This window comes from Manis pentadactyla, chromosome 8 (assembly GCF_030020395.1).
Source record: "Manis pentadactyla isolate mManPen7 chromosome 8, mManPen7.hap1, whole genome shotgun sequence".
Lineage (NCBI taxonomy): Eukaryota > Metazoa > Chordata > Mammalia > Pholidota > Manidae > Manis > Manis pentadactyla.
In genome coordinates this window covers 94,130,040-94,144,364 of record NC_080026.1, presented here as the reverse complement: position 1 = coordinate 94,144,364, position 14,325 = coordinate 94,130,040, and the positions used below count along the sequence as shown (strand labels likewise).

Genomic DNA, 14,325 nt, shown 5'->3' with positions numbered 1-14,325 from the left:
GGCCTCCCAGCGTCCCTGCAGGAATTCTGGCCATGACCTCAGGCCAAGTCCTGGCTCCCTGCTCCCCATCCTCGTCCAGGCTGGGGTATATTTGGAAGCAGCCCAGAGGCAATGAGGTGAGGAGACAATATCCTACCCCACCAGGTGTCCCCTTCATGCTGCCACCTCATCTGGGCCACCCAATCCCATCACACTTGGGTCTCACTGGTGTTCCCTCAGAGCTCTAGCACAAGCCCTTTGTCACTGGGAGGCACTTTCTTTGCTTGCCAATTTGAAAAACTCATGAAGGAGACCAGCGCCAGCATGGGCCTTGGTCCTCTCTGCCCCCCAGGAGAGGGCCCCCTGATTCTGCCTTCCTTCCTAGGACTGGCTTTCTCCCACCCTGGCCTAAGGACCACCTGCATCTGGGGTGCTATGAGAAAGGAGCACTTCTATGCCCCACCCCAGTCCCACAGAATGGGAGTCTCTGTGGATGCCCGGGACTCTGCATTTTTGGTAGGAGGCCCAGGTGGTTCCTGAGCATACTGGAATTTGAAAACCCACTTGTCATGGACCTCATTCACTTGACAAGCACATACTGGGGCCTTACGCCCTTCTGGGCACCAGACTTGGGAGAAAATGGGGTGAGGGGAGCAGAGGGCCCAATGCCAGGCCATTGCTGTCATGTCCCACATGAGCCAGTGCGGTATCTGCTCTGGGTCCTGGGGCACCCTGGGCTTAGGGGCACAGTGACAGTCATGCCAGCAGCTGCAGACCACAGGGAGCCCATAACGCCCTGTATTTCCTGCATTCCCAAGGTCGTGAGGGGTCTCCCTGTTACCAGGTAACTCCGGGCTTCCCAAGGTAACTATTAGCTGGTAGAAATAATAGTAACAGCTACTGCTTATAAAGTACCTTACAAACATCAGTTAAGCTCTTTACATATACTGAGTCTTCTGACCCTTGAACCACCCAAGGTAGGTACTCTTATTATTCCCATTTTATGGATGAGAAACTAAGGTATCGAGATCTACCCAAGACAATCTGTTCTATACTCTGGATCACTACATCCTGGTGTCTTTTGATTGCTGAGGAGAGAATGCCCCCCAAAATGCCACTCTCTGTTCTTGGGGAGGTGGTAGGAAGGGGCGATGAGGTGGACACCAGCCTTGGCCTGCCATCCTTCTGGCCATCAGGCTGGCCCTGCACTGACCAGTGGGCAGAGCAGGGAAGCCACGGGTGGGTGGGGATGGCAGGCCAAGGACAGAGCCAGTCTGTATGTGAGTGGGCAGCTGCTCACGGACCTCTCACCAGCCCGCCTGCTTCAAAGCCACCTTGACCAGGGAGAGCGAAACAGAGCTGCTACTGCATCAGGCTGTGGGTGGGGACGTGGGGGTCAGGGAACCCATGACCCACGACCTTCTCTGCCGTCGGTCAGTATGCTGCTGAGCCAAGAGATGGGGGTGGAGAGCAGACCCTGCAGCATTCAGGATCAGACATGAATTTCTAATGGTCAGAATTATGAAAAGACATGACATCAGCCATAGTTGCAGCTCTGTCAGTTCTAAATGTAGAAATGGCCACCTTTTCATTAAGTAAGAAAAGGAAAACAAAGAGAGACCCAGAACACTGAAGGAGGTCAGATGAGAGCTGCTGCCAACCAAAGCTCAGAGCCCCAGTGCGCTCAGGGGCCCTCGGCGTCAGACGACGGCGTGCGCTCCTGCCCCCCAATGACACCCCTGTGCCCAGCTCCTCTACTGTTCACCCAGGCAGCCCCCTTCCCTGGCCCTCTGGCCAAGGGTGTCCCTGCAGTCAGGTCCCTTCCTACCATTGTCCCACACACCCAAAGGCCTCTCTTCAGCCCCACAGGGCCCTTTCCGGGTGGGCTGAGGAGCCAGGGGCAGCCCAGGTCTTACCTGAAACGATGGTGTAGCCAATGCCCCGGGGGCGTCCTTTGTCCTGGTCAATGGCAGTGACAATGCGCACCGTTGTGCCCTGAGTGGGAGAGAGGATGGACTTGAGTCTGGCTGTCCAGCCCCTAGGTGGCTGTTCTGGCACTCACAGCTTCCCTCCCAGGGTGGACTCCCTGCTGCAAGGCCAGTCTAGGAGGTAGGTGACAGGTGGTCAGGCCTCAATTGTCCTGTTTGTTGCTGGACATACACTTATCACCCCCTCCCCACAAAGCAAACACATCAGTGTCCTTTGGGGAGGCCCAATCCTGCTGATGCCCTTACCCTCCCCACCCTTTCTTCTCTTTGAGTTGAACCACAAAGGAAGGAAGAGCTGATGCAGGAGCATCCATCAGGGGAACAAGAGATCTGGTCTCCAGTTTGACAACCCATCAAATTGCTGTGCAGTCTCAGGAAGGTTGCTGCAACTCTCTGGTCTCAGTTTGCCCCACCTTAACATGAACAACAGCAAAAACCCTGGGACCTCATTTGCACTAGGACCTGAGTAAAGCAGAGCATTACAGATCAATTACTCAATGAATTAAAACATCATACATCCTGGAAGTGAGTATCTCCAGGGATGACAGTGGCAGTCCTAGAGGCCACCGTGGCCCTATGGACCATGGCGTATCTAGCACTTCAACTGGCAGCTTGTCTCAAGCAGGTCTGCTCCACACCCCATCCATTCTCTCTGCAGCACTGGGGGAGAAGGAGCTAGGAGCTGGAACTATAAGGACGGGGAATCACGGGTCCCTGCTTTTGGGGAGCACACAGTCTGGCAAGGAGTCAAGGACAAATGCATAGATACTGCTATACACATATGGGGGTGTTTAGATTCAGAAATGTACCCCAAAGTGCAGAAGTCCACGTGGAGGAGCTGGCAAAGGGTTGAACAGATGGCCACGTTTAGGATGGGTCATAAAGATTGAGTAAGAGTTTTCTAGGGAGAAAATATGAAAAGGAAGGTGCTCCAGGCAAAAGATACAGCACAGTCAGGAGCTTGGAGGCATAAGATTCTCTAGGAAGAGATCCTAGTATATAATGGGCATATTCAATTATCAATTGATTGGTTGACAGAATAAATGAATGTACAAGTGAGAGGGTCCTGATGTCATCACCAACACTAGCACTTGCTCAGTTGCTCCTTGCCTGGGGCAAGCTTCACCTTGCTCTCTAGGCCCTATCACACCATCATCCAGCCAGCCCCAGCTGTGCCTGCCTGCCCTGCCTGCCTGAAGTTCTGCAGTTTCCCAGGGTGATAGCAGGATAGTCCCATCCCTGACCCCTAGGGAAATATCAACCCTGGCATTTGCTTGTTGATAAAAGGCTTTTTTGGTCTTGGCTCTGCCCATTTGCCATTCATCAGCTGGAGGGCAGAGCCTGCAGGCTGCATCCTCCACCCCCATCTCAGCACCTTCTGCAAAGAGAGGTTTGTTCCCTGATAGGCAGGCACTCTGGCCTGGAGGGTGGAGCCCTGGGGGCAAGCTGCTTCTCCTCCAACTCCTCCTGGACTCCCTGCCAGAACCCAGAAGGGGCGTCTACCCTCCTGGACCAGTGCTGCCCCTGCCCAGCTTGTCCCTCTATCCTGTCCTGGGCCAAGGTGCACAGCAATCAGGAACACCTCCAGGTTTAGCTAAGGGAAGGTGATAATGGTTCCCGGAGAAATGTCTCTGCAGAAAGACAGATACAACCCAGAGGCTGAGGCCGTGCAGGAAGCAGGTCTGACCCATCCTTTGGGTCCCCGTCCCCAGGGACAGAAGCTGGGGAAACAAATTGTTACAGTCAGAGAAAGATGCCATTAAACGAGCATCTCCCGCAGAGAGTTTTGCACCTGTGCTGTGCCAGACTGTAAGTACCAGCCATGCAGGAGTGTTCTTTCCTGGGCACCCACTCTGCCTGGTACTGCTGCACATGCCTTTGTCCCTAGGTCATGTCACCCTCATGCCTACCCCATGAGACAGCCCCATTTTACACATGAAGAAACTGAGGAATGCAAGTTAAGTGGCCTTGCTAAGGGCCCACAGCAAGGAGAGAATGGTGAAGCCAGGATTAAATTCAGATAGTCTGGCTCCAGAACGCTCTTGGCCCACCAGGCGACGCTGCGTCCCCAGCAGGATCGGCGTGATAGTGAGGACTGTTATGAAGGGCCTTGCTTCATGGCAGGCACTGATCTAAGCACTTAACAAGCCCTGACTCATGTCCAGTTTGGGAACACTTACCTGCCCCGTCCCTCCCTTGGAGATACACAGTGGGCTTTAGTGTAGCAAAGGCTCCGAGAAGAAGTCAAGTGGCAAAGAAACCTGCTCACCTTTGTTCTCCCAGGCTTTCTGATCTGAAGACAGACTCTTTTCATGGAACAGCTGTGAACAGTCTCAGACCCAGGGGTCTGTGGGAGGTCACTTGAGAAGACCTGTATTAGACTGTATTAGACTTGGTCTATACTAACCTCTTTCCACACAAGACCACTCCACAGAGGCTCTTTTTTGGGGTCTGCTCTTCTGAGGTCACTCCTCACACAGAAGAGGCCTGGGTGTGTCCCCAGGAAGGTCTCAATGGTGCAGGACTCTGGCCAGGACAGGCTTTCTGGGTCTGGGGACGGCTCCCTCTTTTATTGTCCCATCTAACTGGGCCGCACCTGAGTCCCAGCTTGAGGGTCTTGGGCAGCCCCTGGTCTGCTGAGGGCCGGAAATGGCCTGCCAGGTGAACTGGGCCCAGTGCCTAGCACAGCACCATTCCAGAAAGTCTCTGGACCATGAGCCTCAGGGGGCAGGCATCCAACCCCAGGTGTGGCTGAGCGGGGCTGGGCCTAGGACCGGGAGCCTCAGGAAGACTGGCCAGGGGGCCGGTGCCGACTGTGCAAGGATGGGACCTGGCGGCCAAAGAGCCCTCAGTCTGCAGGGCCCTGCGAGCACCTCCCCGTGGGCACTCCTGCCCTGGGCTGCCTGGAGTCCTGCTGGGTGGGCAGCGCTCAGAGGGTCTGGTGGGCTCCCCAAGGGCAGATGACAAGGCTGTCCCCAGGAAGAGCCACACCTGAGTGTCTGTGAAGTGAACTCTGACAGCTCCTGAAAAAGTTTGGGGCTTCATCTCTTTTTTGGGTAAATAAATCCATTTTTAATAAAACCCTGAGCTTTTAATACAAGTGCAGCCACAAAGACTGGAAATGTTATGAGAAGGAATTAACTGGGAGGAATGGGGGCTCTTGGGAACCCACAGCTCTTGTTTCAGAGTCTCAGTGATTATATTTTCAATATACTGAAACTTATTTCCAAAGATGAAGGGATAGAGAAGTGTGGCCCCTGCCCAGCCTGGAGCTGAGCCCCTTCCTGGGGTACTCTGCCAGGCTGGCTCTCAGAGAGGCACCCCCGCTGGGGGTGCCCCAGAGCTGGCCAGGAACAAAGGCGAGAGGCCCACGAAGGCCACAGGCCCACCTGCCATGGGGCTTCTTTCTTCCACAGGCACCCAGGAAATGGGGTTCCCCTGGAGAGGCTACAGGTGCATAGTTCTGTGGGGTCCCAGCTCCTTGCAGTGGGGGGAGCCACGTGGCAAGGTGGTTAAGGGTTTGATTCTGTTGTCAGACTGCCTGGGTTTGAATCCTTTGAACGAATGACTCAACTTCTCCTGCCATGTTTTCCCCATCTACAAAATGGACATAATAACAGTTCCCACCCCTCAACTACTGGTACATGTGAAGTTCTTGAACTGTGTCTGGTACACAGCAAATGTTATGAAAGTTACTGTTCACTGGGATCTGGAACCGCTGTGAGCATCTGATGAAAGCTAAGGTGCCTTTTCCCAGAGAATGCACACAGGTGATGTTCTAAACAATTTCAGGCTCCCCAGCACCCCAGATTAATAATCCCCACCTTAGAAGTGAGGTATTTTCTGGATATTATATAGAGAACAGCTAACAGCCCATAGGGAGAGCTAGCATTTGTTGAGCACTTACTATATGCAGGCACTGTGCTGGGCACCCAACGTAGGTTCTCCCACCTTTTCCTCACAAACCTAACAGTGGAGGTATATGTGAGGAAACTGAGGCTCAGAGGGTTCCAAAATTTGCTTTAAGTCACAAGGTATGGTGAGTGAGTGGGCTGAGGGCAGCTGGGGAATGGAGGGTCTGCATGGGCTGTGCTGCTTTCTGGCAGAGGTGAGGCCTCTGCGGCAAAGGGCGCACCAAAGCAAAGGATGGGTGAGGTGTGCGAGGCAGCCCCTGAGGCAGGGGTTTGGGGCAAAGTCAAGAGGAGCTCGGACTTCTCTAGAAGGAACACTGTCCCCTCTTCTGTGGCCTGCTTCCTTCCAAAGACACTGGCCAGGGAAGGAGCTGAAGCTGGAGCCCGGCTGGGCTCTGCCTGGCCTCAGGGGTTCAGTCCACCTCCCTCCCTGCTAGCTCAGCTGGGGTGGCGCCCCTCCCCATTTCCATGACAGGATTAAAGACTTGAAAGGTGGATGTGCAGTTTGCTTCAGGAGTGGGAAGCACCTTTCGGGGGAGGAGGCTGGTGGGGGCTGAAGGGGACTTCCGACAAGAGCTGCCACGGCAGATTCTGAGGCAGAAAATCCTATTTCTCAGTCCTTAATTCCAGTCAATTCCAGTCAAAGGGCTGATAGGCATCAGCTGGCAGTAATTTGTGCAGTTTATCCGCTCTTTTCACCTTCTATCGGTCCTTCACTGACGGGCAGGCCGACATGCCACTGCTCGAGTGAGGAAATTAAAATTTGACGCAATAATCCCAAATAAGAAGGATTTTATTAGGTAATATATACACTTTAGATGAGGCCTGATACACTGATAGAGGGAGGCATACATGCTGGGAGCCATAGAGAAATAGGAGGAGCGAGGGGGAGTCAGCAAGGGTCCGAATGGAGGACCTGGGCCAGCGGAGACAAGGCCAGGAATGGGAGACACCTGGTCCTCCAGCCCAGGAGCTGAGTGGGCCAGCCTGGGAAGTAGTGAGTTAACTCAGGGCTCCACACTGTAAAGGGGCCCGGAGGCCCGGAGGCCCGGATCAAGGCATGGAAACTGATCAGAAGCTTGGAAAAATCAGGCTTGGAGTGTACGGAAATCGGCCTGCAGGAGAAAAGCTGTGCAAGAGATGTGGCGACTGGAGGCCCCTTTCACGAGTGCAGACAGGGAGGAAAGGCAGAGAGGGACGTGGATGTGGACATGATTCTGAGGGTGCCCAGGAGAGCCCAAAGCCCCCTAATCAGTTCCATGTCTGGCTACCTCCAGCCCAGTCATGACCCAAGTGGGAGGGCTCAGACCTGCTCCCTGGGAGGTCCCCAGGCATTGGCTTTAGTAGCCTCAGGGGCTCAAGGAACAACTGCCTCATAACCACCATGACTGAATGTCTGCGGATGCCGTACCTGTCGGGTGCTCTTCATGAGCAAATATGCTGTCTCCAATCCCAGAAACCCTCAGGGGAGGGAGGCACTGTTGCAGACATTATCAGCCCCAGCTTCCCAATGGGGAAGCAGTCCAGGGGCTGCATGATTTGGCCAAGATGAGTGCATGGCAGTGCCGGCATCTGCTCCGAGTTCCTCTGGCTGCCTGCCCACCATCATGTCCTCACTTCAGTCAGTAAGTTAGCTTTGAACACCTTCTTGGCACTCAGTCTTGAACATGATGCCCTAGAAAACCCACTGGAAACCTGAGACCAGGTCCCAGAGACTCAGGTACCTGATTACCAGGGGCTCTAAAGTTAGACACCTACACATCAGTGAATATTATAGTGGGACTATAATTCAGTGGTAAATTAGGGAGAGTCAATTCTACCGGAGTTGAGGGGCAAGGAATTCCTATGACTGTCAGCCAGTGAGGATGAAACCAGGAAAAATAATTCTAAAGAAGGCAGTCAGTGTTCTGGGAACCAACAGATGGGTGGACTTTGGACTGGTGGTGGGAGCAGGGACGGGGCGATAAGGATGGCAGGATGGTTTGACCAGAGGACATGTTCAATTATTCGTTCGTTCACTCACTCATTCATTCATTCCATAAACACATCCTGAGCACCCATGATGTGCTCTGTCCACAGCAGACCCCATCCCTGCTGAATTATGCTTCTCTGGCCTCCTGGGCCTCCCTGGACTGAGAAGATGTAGGCTTAACAAAGAGAATTGGAGGGAGATGGGCTTCACTCTCATAAGTCAGAGGTCTTGCTGTCCATGAACCACCAAGAAAGCTAGAATGGGGAACACTGAGATGTCTTCCTCTACCCTCAAAGCAGCTTCAGATCCTTGCAACAGGAGGCCAAAAAGCATCTTCCTTGTTATATCCTCCAGTCCACACCAGACTCCAGGAAAAAAATGGCTACCCCCACACACCTGGCGACTGAAGCATAGAGCTTCAAGGATGCCACTGGTTAGCACAGACCGCAGTCTCCAGCCCAGAGGTGAGGCATGGTGGTGGCCTGTGGTGGCCTCGGGGCACAGTCTGCATCACCACCAGGGGAGCTTCCCTCTCATGTACACCCAGTTCTGCAGGCCTGTGCAGCTATGCAGGTGGGGCCCTGGACAGACATGTGGGGGTGGGCATCCCACTTGGCTCTCAAAGCTGTGTGTCCTTTCTCGGAGCACACTGAGATCCCTCAAAGGAAGGGCTCTTTTTCCTTCCACCATATTTGTTCCCTAAGCTGCATGTCCAGGGGGTTACTTCTGCTCAGAGAAGCTGCCTTTTTCTAATTTATTGGCTCAGACTCAGAGCAGGTGTTTTATTCATATTTGCACAAAAGCATGATGGCTACTAGCAAGGAGGCCTGTCATTGCCTGCCTGGCCCACAGCTGAGCAAAGCTGCCCTTCCACAGCCCTGCTGGGCGGGCAGTAGCACATTTTGTTTTCTAAGAACCCCAGTCACGGCTGACTGGACTGGTGGGGGGGGCATGTGGCCCAAGGACAGCTAATCCGCAGACTGGCTGGTGATCTATAACCTTTTAACATGGGACAAAATCATAAGCACCACCAATCAGGTGCCTCCCTTGAAAACCTACTTGAGAAGCCCAAAGACTGAGCAGTTAGGAGGGGCAGCTGGAGCTGTGGGCTCTCAGAGAAGAGCCACGCCTGTGGGGCAAGCTGCCACCATCTAGGGCAGTGTTGGTTGGCCTAGAGAGGCAGACTGATCCACGGGGAACACGGCTGAGCTACACCAGTGTTTGGGTGAGCCTGGCTGAATCCGAAAACCACTCTCCAGCCCAGGCTGCATTTCCCACTTGCATCCCCAATACCCTGTGTAAATCTTTCTGAACTGCTCCATTTCACTTGAACTAGCAAGTCTTTTGTTCTTCGCCACTTAGAGTCCTCTGGGGATGAAGTGAGAGGCTGAGGAGATGGGGTGTGGTATGAAGAGGGGCTTGGGTTTTCACTGTGCAGTCCACCCATCACTGCCATGCGTAGGGATTGAGAGGCTGTAGAAAATGCCAAGAAGCAGCCTGTCCCACCAAACAGGGCCTCATCCCTAATGGAAGCCTCAGAGGGAAGTCCCACAAGGGCCAGGGAGGGTCTTACCGGAGGAGAATGCTCATAGATGTTGGTGCTGTAAGGCAGATTGATGAAGATGGGGTCCATGTCCTGGACATCTGTGATGATGATGGCCAAGTTGGCCAAGGTGGACAGAGGCCTGGTCTTATCTTGATCCTTAGAGGACAAAGAATACACAGCCTTAGGTTAACTGATGCTGTGGACATACACATACCTGTACACTCATGACACCTGTGTTCACAAACATGTGTGTGCACATGTACCCATGTGCTCCTGTATTCCTGTGGGGCAGGGCATTAGTACACAGAAGAACATATGAAGCCAAAATGATTTCTGACTTGTGCAGGAAAACACAAGCAGGGCCCCTAAGCCCAACAGAAGGTGATTTATCCAATGGCACAAGGCAGAGCTGGAGATCTCCTGCCCCCAGCCTGACTTAGGCCTGTCTAGCCAGGATATCTGGTGGGTGGGATGATTGGCTTGAAGTAGAGATAGTACTGTCCTTAGCAGCTCCTCTGGATTCAGCCAGGGGGCTGGTCGACCCTCTCCAGGCCTACTTCCCACCCCGGCTCCTCCTGCTGCAGCAAGGGAATGACTACGATGGGGGTTCCTCAGAAGAAAGGCCCTTTCACCATAGAGGAGGCTACTCTGGGACCCCCTGTCCCCCCAACCACTCTGGGTTTACTGGTCAAGCAACTTTTCTGGTAGGACCAGCAGGGGGAGCTCCAGGGCCTATGGCATTTGGGAGACTCCAGGAAGGAGTTCTGAAAGGTCATGCAGGCCATCCCCCTGTGGCCTGGCAGGCAGTGCTTAAATCTCCTAGATAGTTGGAAATTTAGTCCTATGAAAGCTCACCATGAAAGGAAACCCAAAACACATCTTCTATTACCCTAAAATAAACAGCCCACTGCTATTGAATAATAATAGCCAATAAGAATAGAAACTACATGCTGAATACAGATTATACACCAGGCACTGTGCTAGACACCTCATCTGCTTTTGTAGATATTAGGTGCCCATTATTAAATTAAGTTAAAAGAGACTCAGAGAGGTTAAGTAACTTACCCAGAATCACACTACTGGTAACCATATATAGCCTGGACTCAAACTCAGACCCTTTTGACATAAAAACCTAGCCTGTCTTGATTGGGGGCCTTAACATCATCCATTAAGTCTCTGACTTCCCGGGTCACTTCAAATAAATTCTCTTCCCTCTTGAGCCTCAATTTCCTTTCCTATGAGATGTAGAAGCTCAGCGTAATGACCCGCATGGGTCTTTGGCTTGTAAACTCTCTGGTCTGGGATTTGAACAGCAATTGTGCTCAGGTGTCCTCTCCCCTGGTTTGTCTGAGGTGACCTGAGCCATGTAAGGCACACCCCAAGTTATATCAGTCCCAGTGCCCACTCCTGCCTCCCAGCCAGACAGCTATAGAGCCTTTGAGAAGGAAGGGCAGGTGCTCTGAGAGTCCTCAGGGGTGGCCAAGGAGAGGGCGAGAGCCTTCAGGGGCAGAGAGTGAGTGTAGCAAGGGATAGGGGCTCTAGTGGCAGGAGAGCTCGGTGGAGGGACCACAGGAGAGACCACTCCCAGGCCCCGAGACAAAGGGGCCCCCAGCCCAGGCTTGAGGACTGCCGGTGGTGAGAGTTCTACACTGGGGCCCCGAGTGACTGCCAGGCACACAGGGCTGGAGAGGGAGGCCTGGCAGGAAGTCTTTTGACCTCTTGGGCAGGGGATGCCAGTGGCTCTGATTTGCCATTGCCAGAGTCAGTGGGCAGCTGGCTTTGTCCAGCCCGGCACCTACACCCCCCAGCCCGCACCTGCGGCGGCAGTCCTGCTCCGGCAGCAGAGGCCCCAGTCCCACCCACCCAGACTCCACACTGGGGAAGGGGATGGCAGTGGCACACCTGGTGGCGCAGGGGCCTTGTCAGGCTTCCAGCTGTCACTCTGGGGCTGCGGCTCTCAGCAGCTTGTTCAGGGAAGTCCTCACATTTCCCCACCAGGTACCCCAGCCGCAGTGCTGGGAACCCCCACCGCTCCCTGTGGTGCCACCCAGGAGACTGTCCTTAGGGAAATGCCAGCAGCCAAGGGCCCAGTGCCAGCACTGAGAGGGACTTGTGCACCAGGTGGGGGAGCCATCATCTCCAAAGTGAGCTCTCGGCCGCTCCTGATCCACTGCTTCATGGCCTGCTCACCTGAAGATTAACCTGCATTTTAATTGTATTCATCAGCCCAGCTTGAGCATGGGCCTCATGGCAGGCTTGGCCACTCAGATCTGTGCCTGTGCCCAGTTCTGGTCTCTTCTTCACCTGCCTGGAGCCATTTTTACGGGTGATGGAAGTTATCCCACTGGGACAGGTTCATAGTGAGAAAGAGCTCAGGTGTGTGCAAATGGGAGAGGGGAAGGGGCATCACACCTGTGTGTGAGTGCAAGGAAGGGTACAGGTGTGAGCAAGAAGGTGATTCTGGCCTTGCAAGTCCCTTGATCCCAGAAGTCAGGTTTACAAATAGTAGCACACAAGGTCGCCCGGGCAACTAACACTTAACCCAGAGAAGAAGGAAAGAATGTGGATGCCATCGGCTTTGGCCTCCCAGAGACCACTGGACCAGGTACAAAGTTCACATTTCCTGGTCCCTGGGGTCTCTCTGCATTTTCCCAAACCTTGGGGAACCTCATCTTTCAAACTGGACCTTTGAGCCAGTCCAGCGGTCTTACCCCAGGTTGTGGACTCTGTACCTGCCACGTGGAGCCCCCGGTACACTGGCAGCCCCCTGCAGTGACATGCGACCAGGGGTGGATGCTGTGTGCCAGGCCAGTGGGTCTTGGATGGTCAAGAGGGACTCCTGTATTTTGTTTTGCTCTTGGCCTGAGCTTTGTAGACAAAATCTAAGGGACAACAGGCAGTTCTTGCCTTGTTGCTAGCTGAAGGCTCCAGCTGTGCCTGGAGACAGTGGCCAGGAGCAGGGAAGAGGGGAACACAGGGGTATGACCCTGCTCAGGGTGTGGCTTGCCTGGCAAACAGCTGGCAACAGAGGCCAAGCAGCTTTGATGTTCTGGCAACCAGAGACTCCTGGCCATGGGGCCCTGGACTGTGCATCAGATGACCTGGGTGTGGGTTCTGCTCCCCACTGCTCATTGGCTTGTGAATCTCATTAGTGGTGCCGTAAAGTGGGACAATTATTCCCCTCCTCTTTCCCCTCCTGACTCACTCAGCCTGGAATTCCCAGGACCCAGCGTGGTCTTGGCACAGATGGCTGCTTCCATCTGTGTAAGTGTCTCTGCTCTAGGGCAGGATGCTCAGACTCTCTGGCTCCTGCATGCTGGGTGGTGTCAGGACACGGCTGGGTTGACATCTCTGTCTGTCCCAGAGAGCAAAAGGCAGCTTGCACAATGGATGTCCTGGGGGGTTACCTATGAAGGCACTGGAGTCCAGTGCTGGGTGACTGTGGACAAGTTACTGAAGTGCTCCCATGCCTCAGTTTCCTCATCTGTAAAATGGTTATCTTAATACACTTATGACACAGGGCTGCTGCAAGGTTTAATGGTGACAACCCGTTTGAGTGTTCATAACAGCGCTAGGGACTCAGCAGGAACCCTGAGTAACCTCACCTGTTGTTGTTATTACTGTTGCCAGCATCGCTGTTATAGAGCTTTGACTCATGGGGAACTAGGTTGACATTCTGTTGCTCTCTTCAGGGGTGGGAGGAGGCAGACATCTGGTGGCCTCTGGCCCCAGGGCTTTGACTCACCGTGGCGTTGACCGTGAGCTGATAGGCCTGCGTGGTCTCGTAGTCCAGCTCCTGGATCACGGTGACAATGCCTCGTGCACTGTCGATGGCGAAGAACTGAGAAGGGGGCTGGAAGGAGTAGAGGACACTGCCACCTGCACCCAGATCGGGGTCCGTGGCATTCACGATGAAGATGGGTGTCCCCACCGGTGTGTTCTGGGGGTGAAGCAGAGCAAATCAAAGGGTAAGTGGAGCTCTGAGCAGCTGCCATTATCAGTAACTATTCCCCTAGAGCCCATTAACCACAGCCCTCCAGCCAACCAGACCTGCAGCTTTGTCATTTTTATTCTGAGAGGGTTCAGAGGAATTTAAAATGCAGTATCTATTTTCTATTTTTTTTTTCTTGATGGCCTCCTGGTGGCTGTAACAGCACCAGTTCCAAAGATGATCTGCTCATCCTGGAGTTCTGGATGAGGGCCTTTCGGTCCCCAAGCCCCTCTTTTTTGGCAGTTTTGCTTCCTCCGTTGAGTGCCTCTTGGTTGCCCAAGCCTCAGGCCAGGGCTGCTGCAGAGGGCACCTGGGACTCTGCGTGTTGGGAGGTTTCAAGGACAGGGATCTGGGAGGTACATGCTCGAGGATGTGGCAGGGGACCCTGGGGGCTTTGCCTGGCACTAGAGAGGTTCCCTGGCTTGCCTTGAGGTGGGGCATCCATATGCCATCTCTGGGCCATGGCAACCTGCCACCTCCTAGGAGTCTTCCATGATTGTCTCTGCTATACAGTATGTGCAGACCCCTGCCCCTTCCTGACCTGGGGTCTCTGGCTGAATGTAGCTTCCTCATAGAGGACTCCCAGACCCCTAAGGCAGGTCACTCCCTACCATGCCCCTCTGCCACTGTTTGTATCCAGGACCCCAGCACCCACATTTCTTCTCTAATCCTTTGGCCAGTGTCTGTCTTCCCGCCAGCACACGTGCTCCATGGAAACCATGGGGTTCTATCTGCCTTGCCTAGCAAGGTGCCTGGCACATGGCAGGTGTTCAATAAACATCCTTTATGAAGACATAAACACATCTCTATATGGCACCCAACACATTATGTTCTAAGTATCTGTATCCTCTGCTCAACTATCTGCTCTCACTGAAGCACCCACCATAATGTCTGGTGTGTAAGCCAGGCCTGAAACATGCTGGGTGAGTGAATTTATT

General features: G+C 53.7%; 1 protein-coding gene across 2 annotated transcripts in view; it reads right to left on the bottom strand.

Moving 5' to 3' along the window:
• LOC130678898 (cadherin-23-like) overlaps positions 1-14,325 on the bottom strand; it is a 337,153-nt gene that overhangs the window by 141,462 nt on the left and 181,366 nt on the right. For both annotated transcript variants that reach the window (XM_057505954.1, XM_057505953.1), the window contains exons 7-9: positions 13,142-13,336; positions 9,424-9,552; positions 1,896-1,974 (exon numbers count right to left, since the gene is read on the bottom strand). In XM_057505954.1, the coding sequence (XP_057361937.1) occupies positions 1,896-1,974; positions 9,424-9,552; positions 13,142-13,336 (403 nt within the window). The remainder of the gene's footprint in view (positions 1-1,895; positions 1,975-9,423; positions 9,553-13,141; positions 13,337-14,325) is intronic.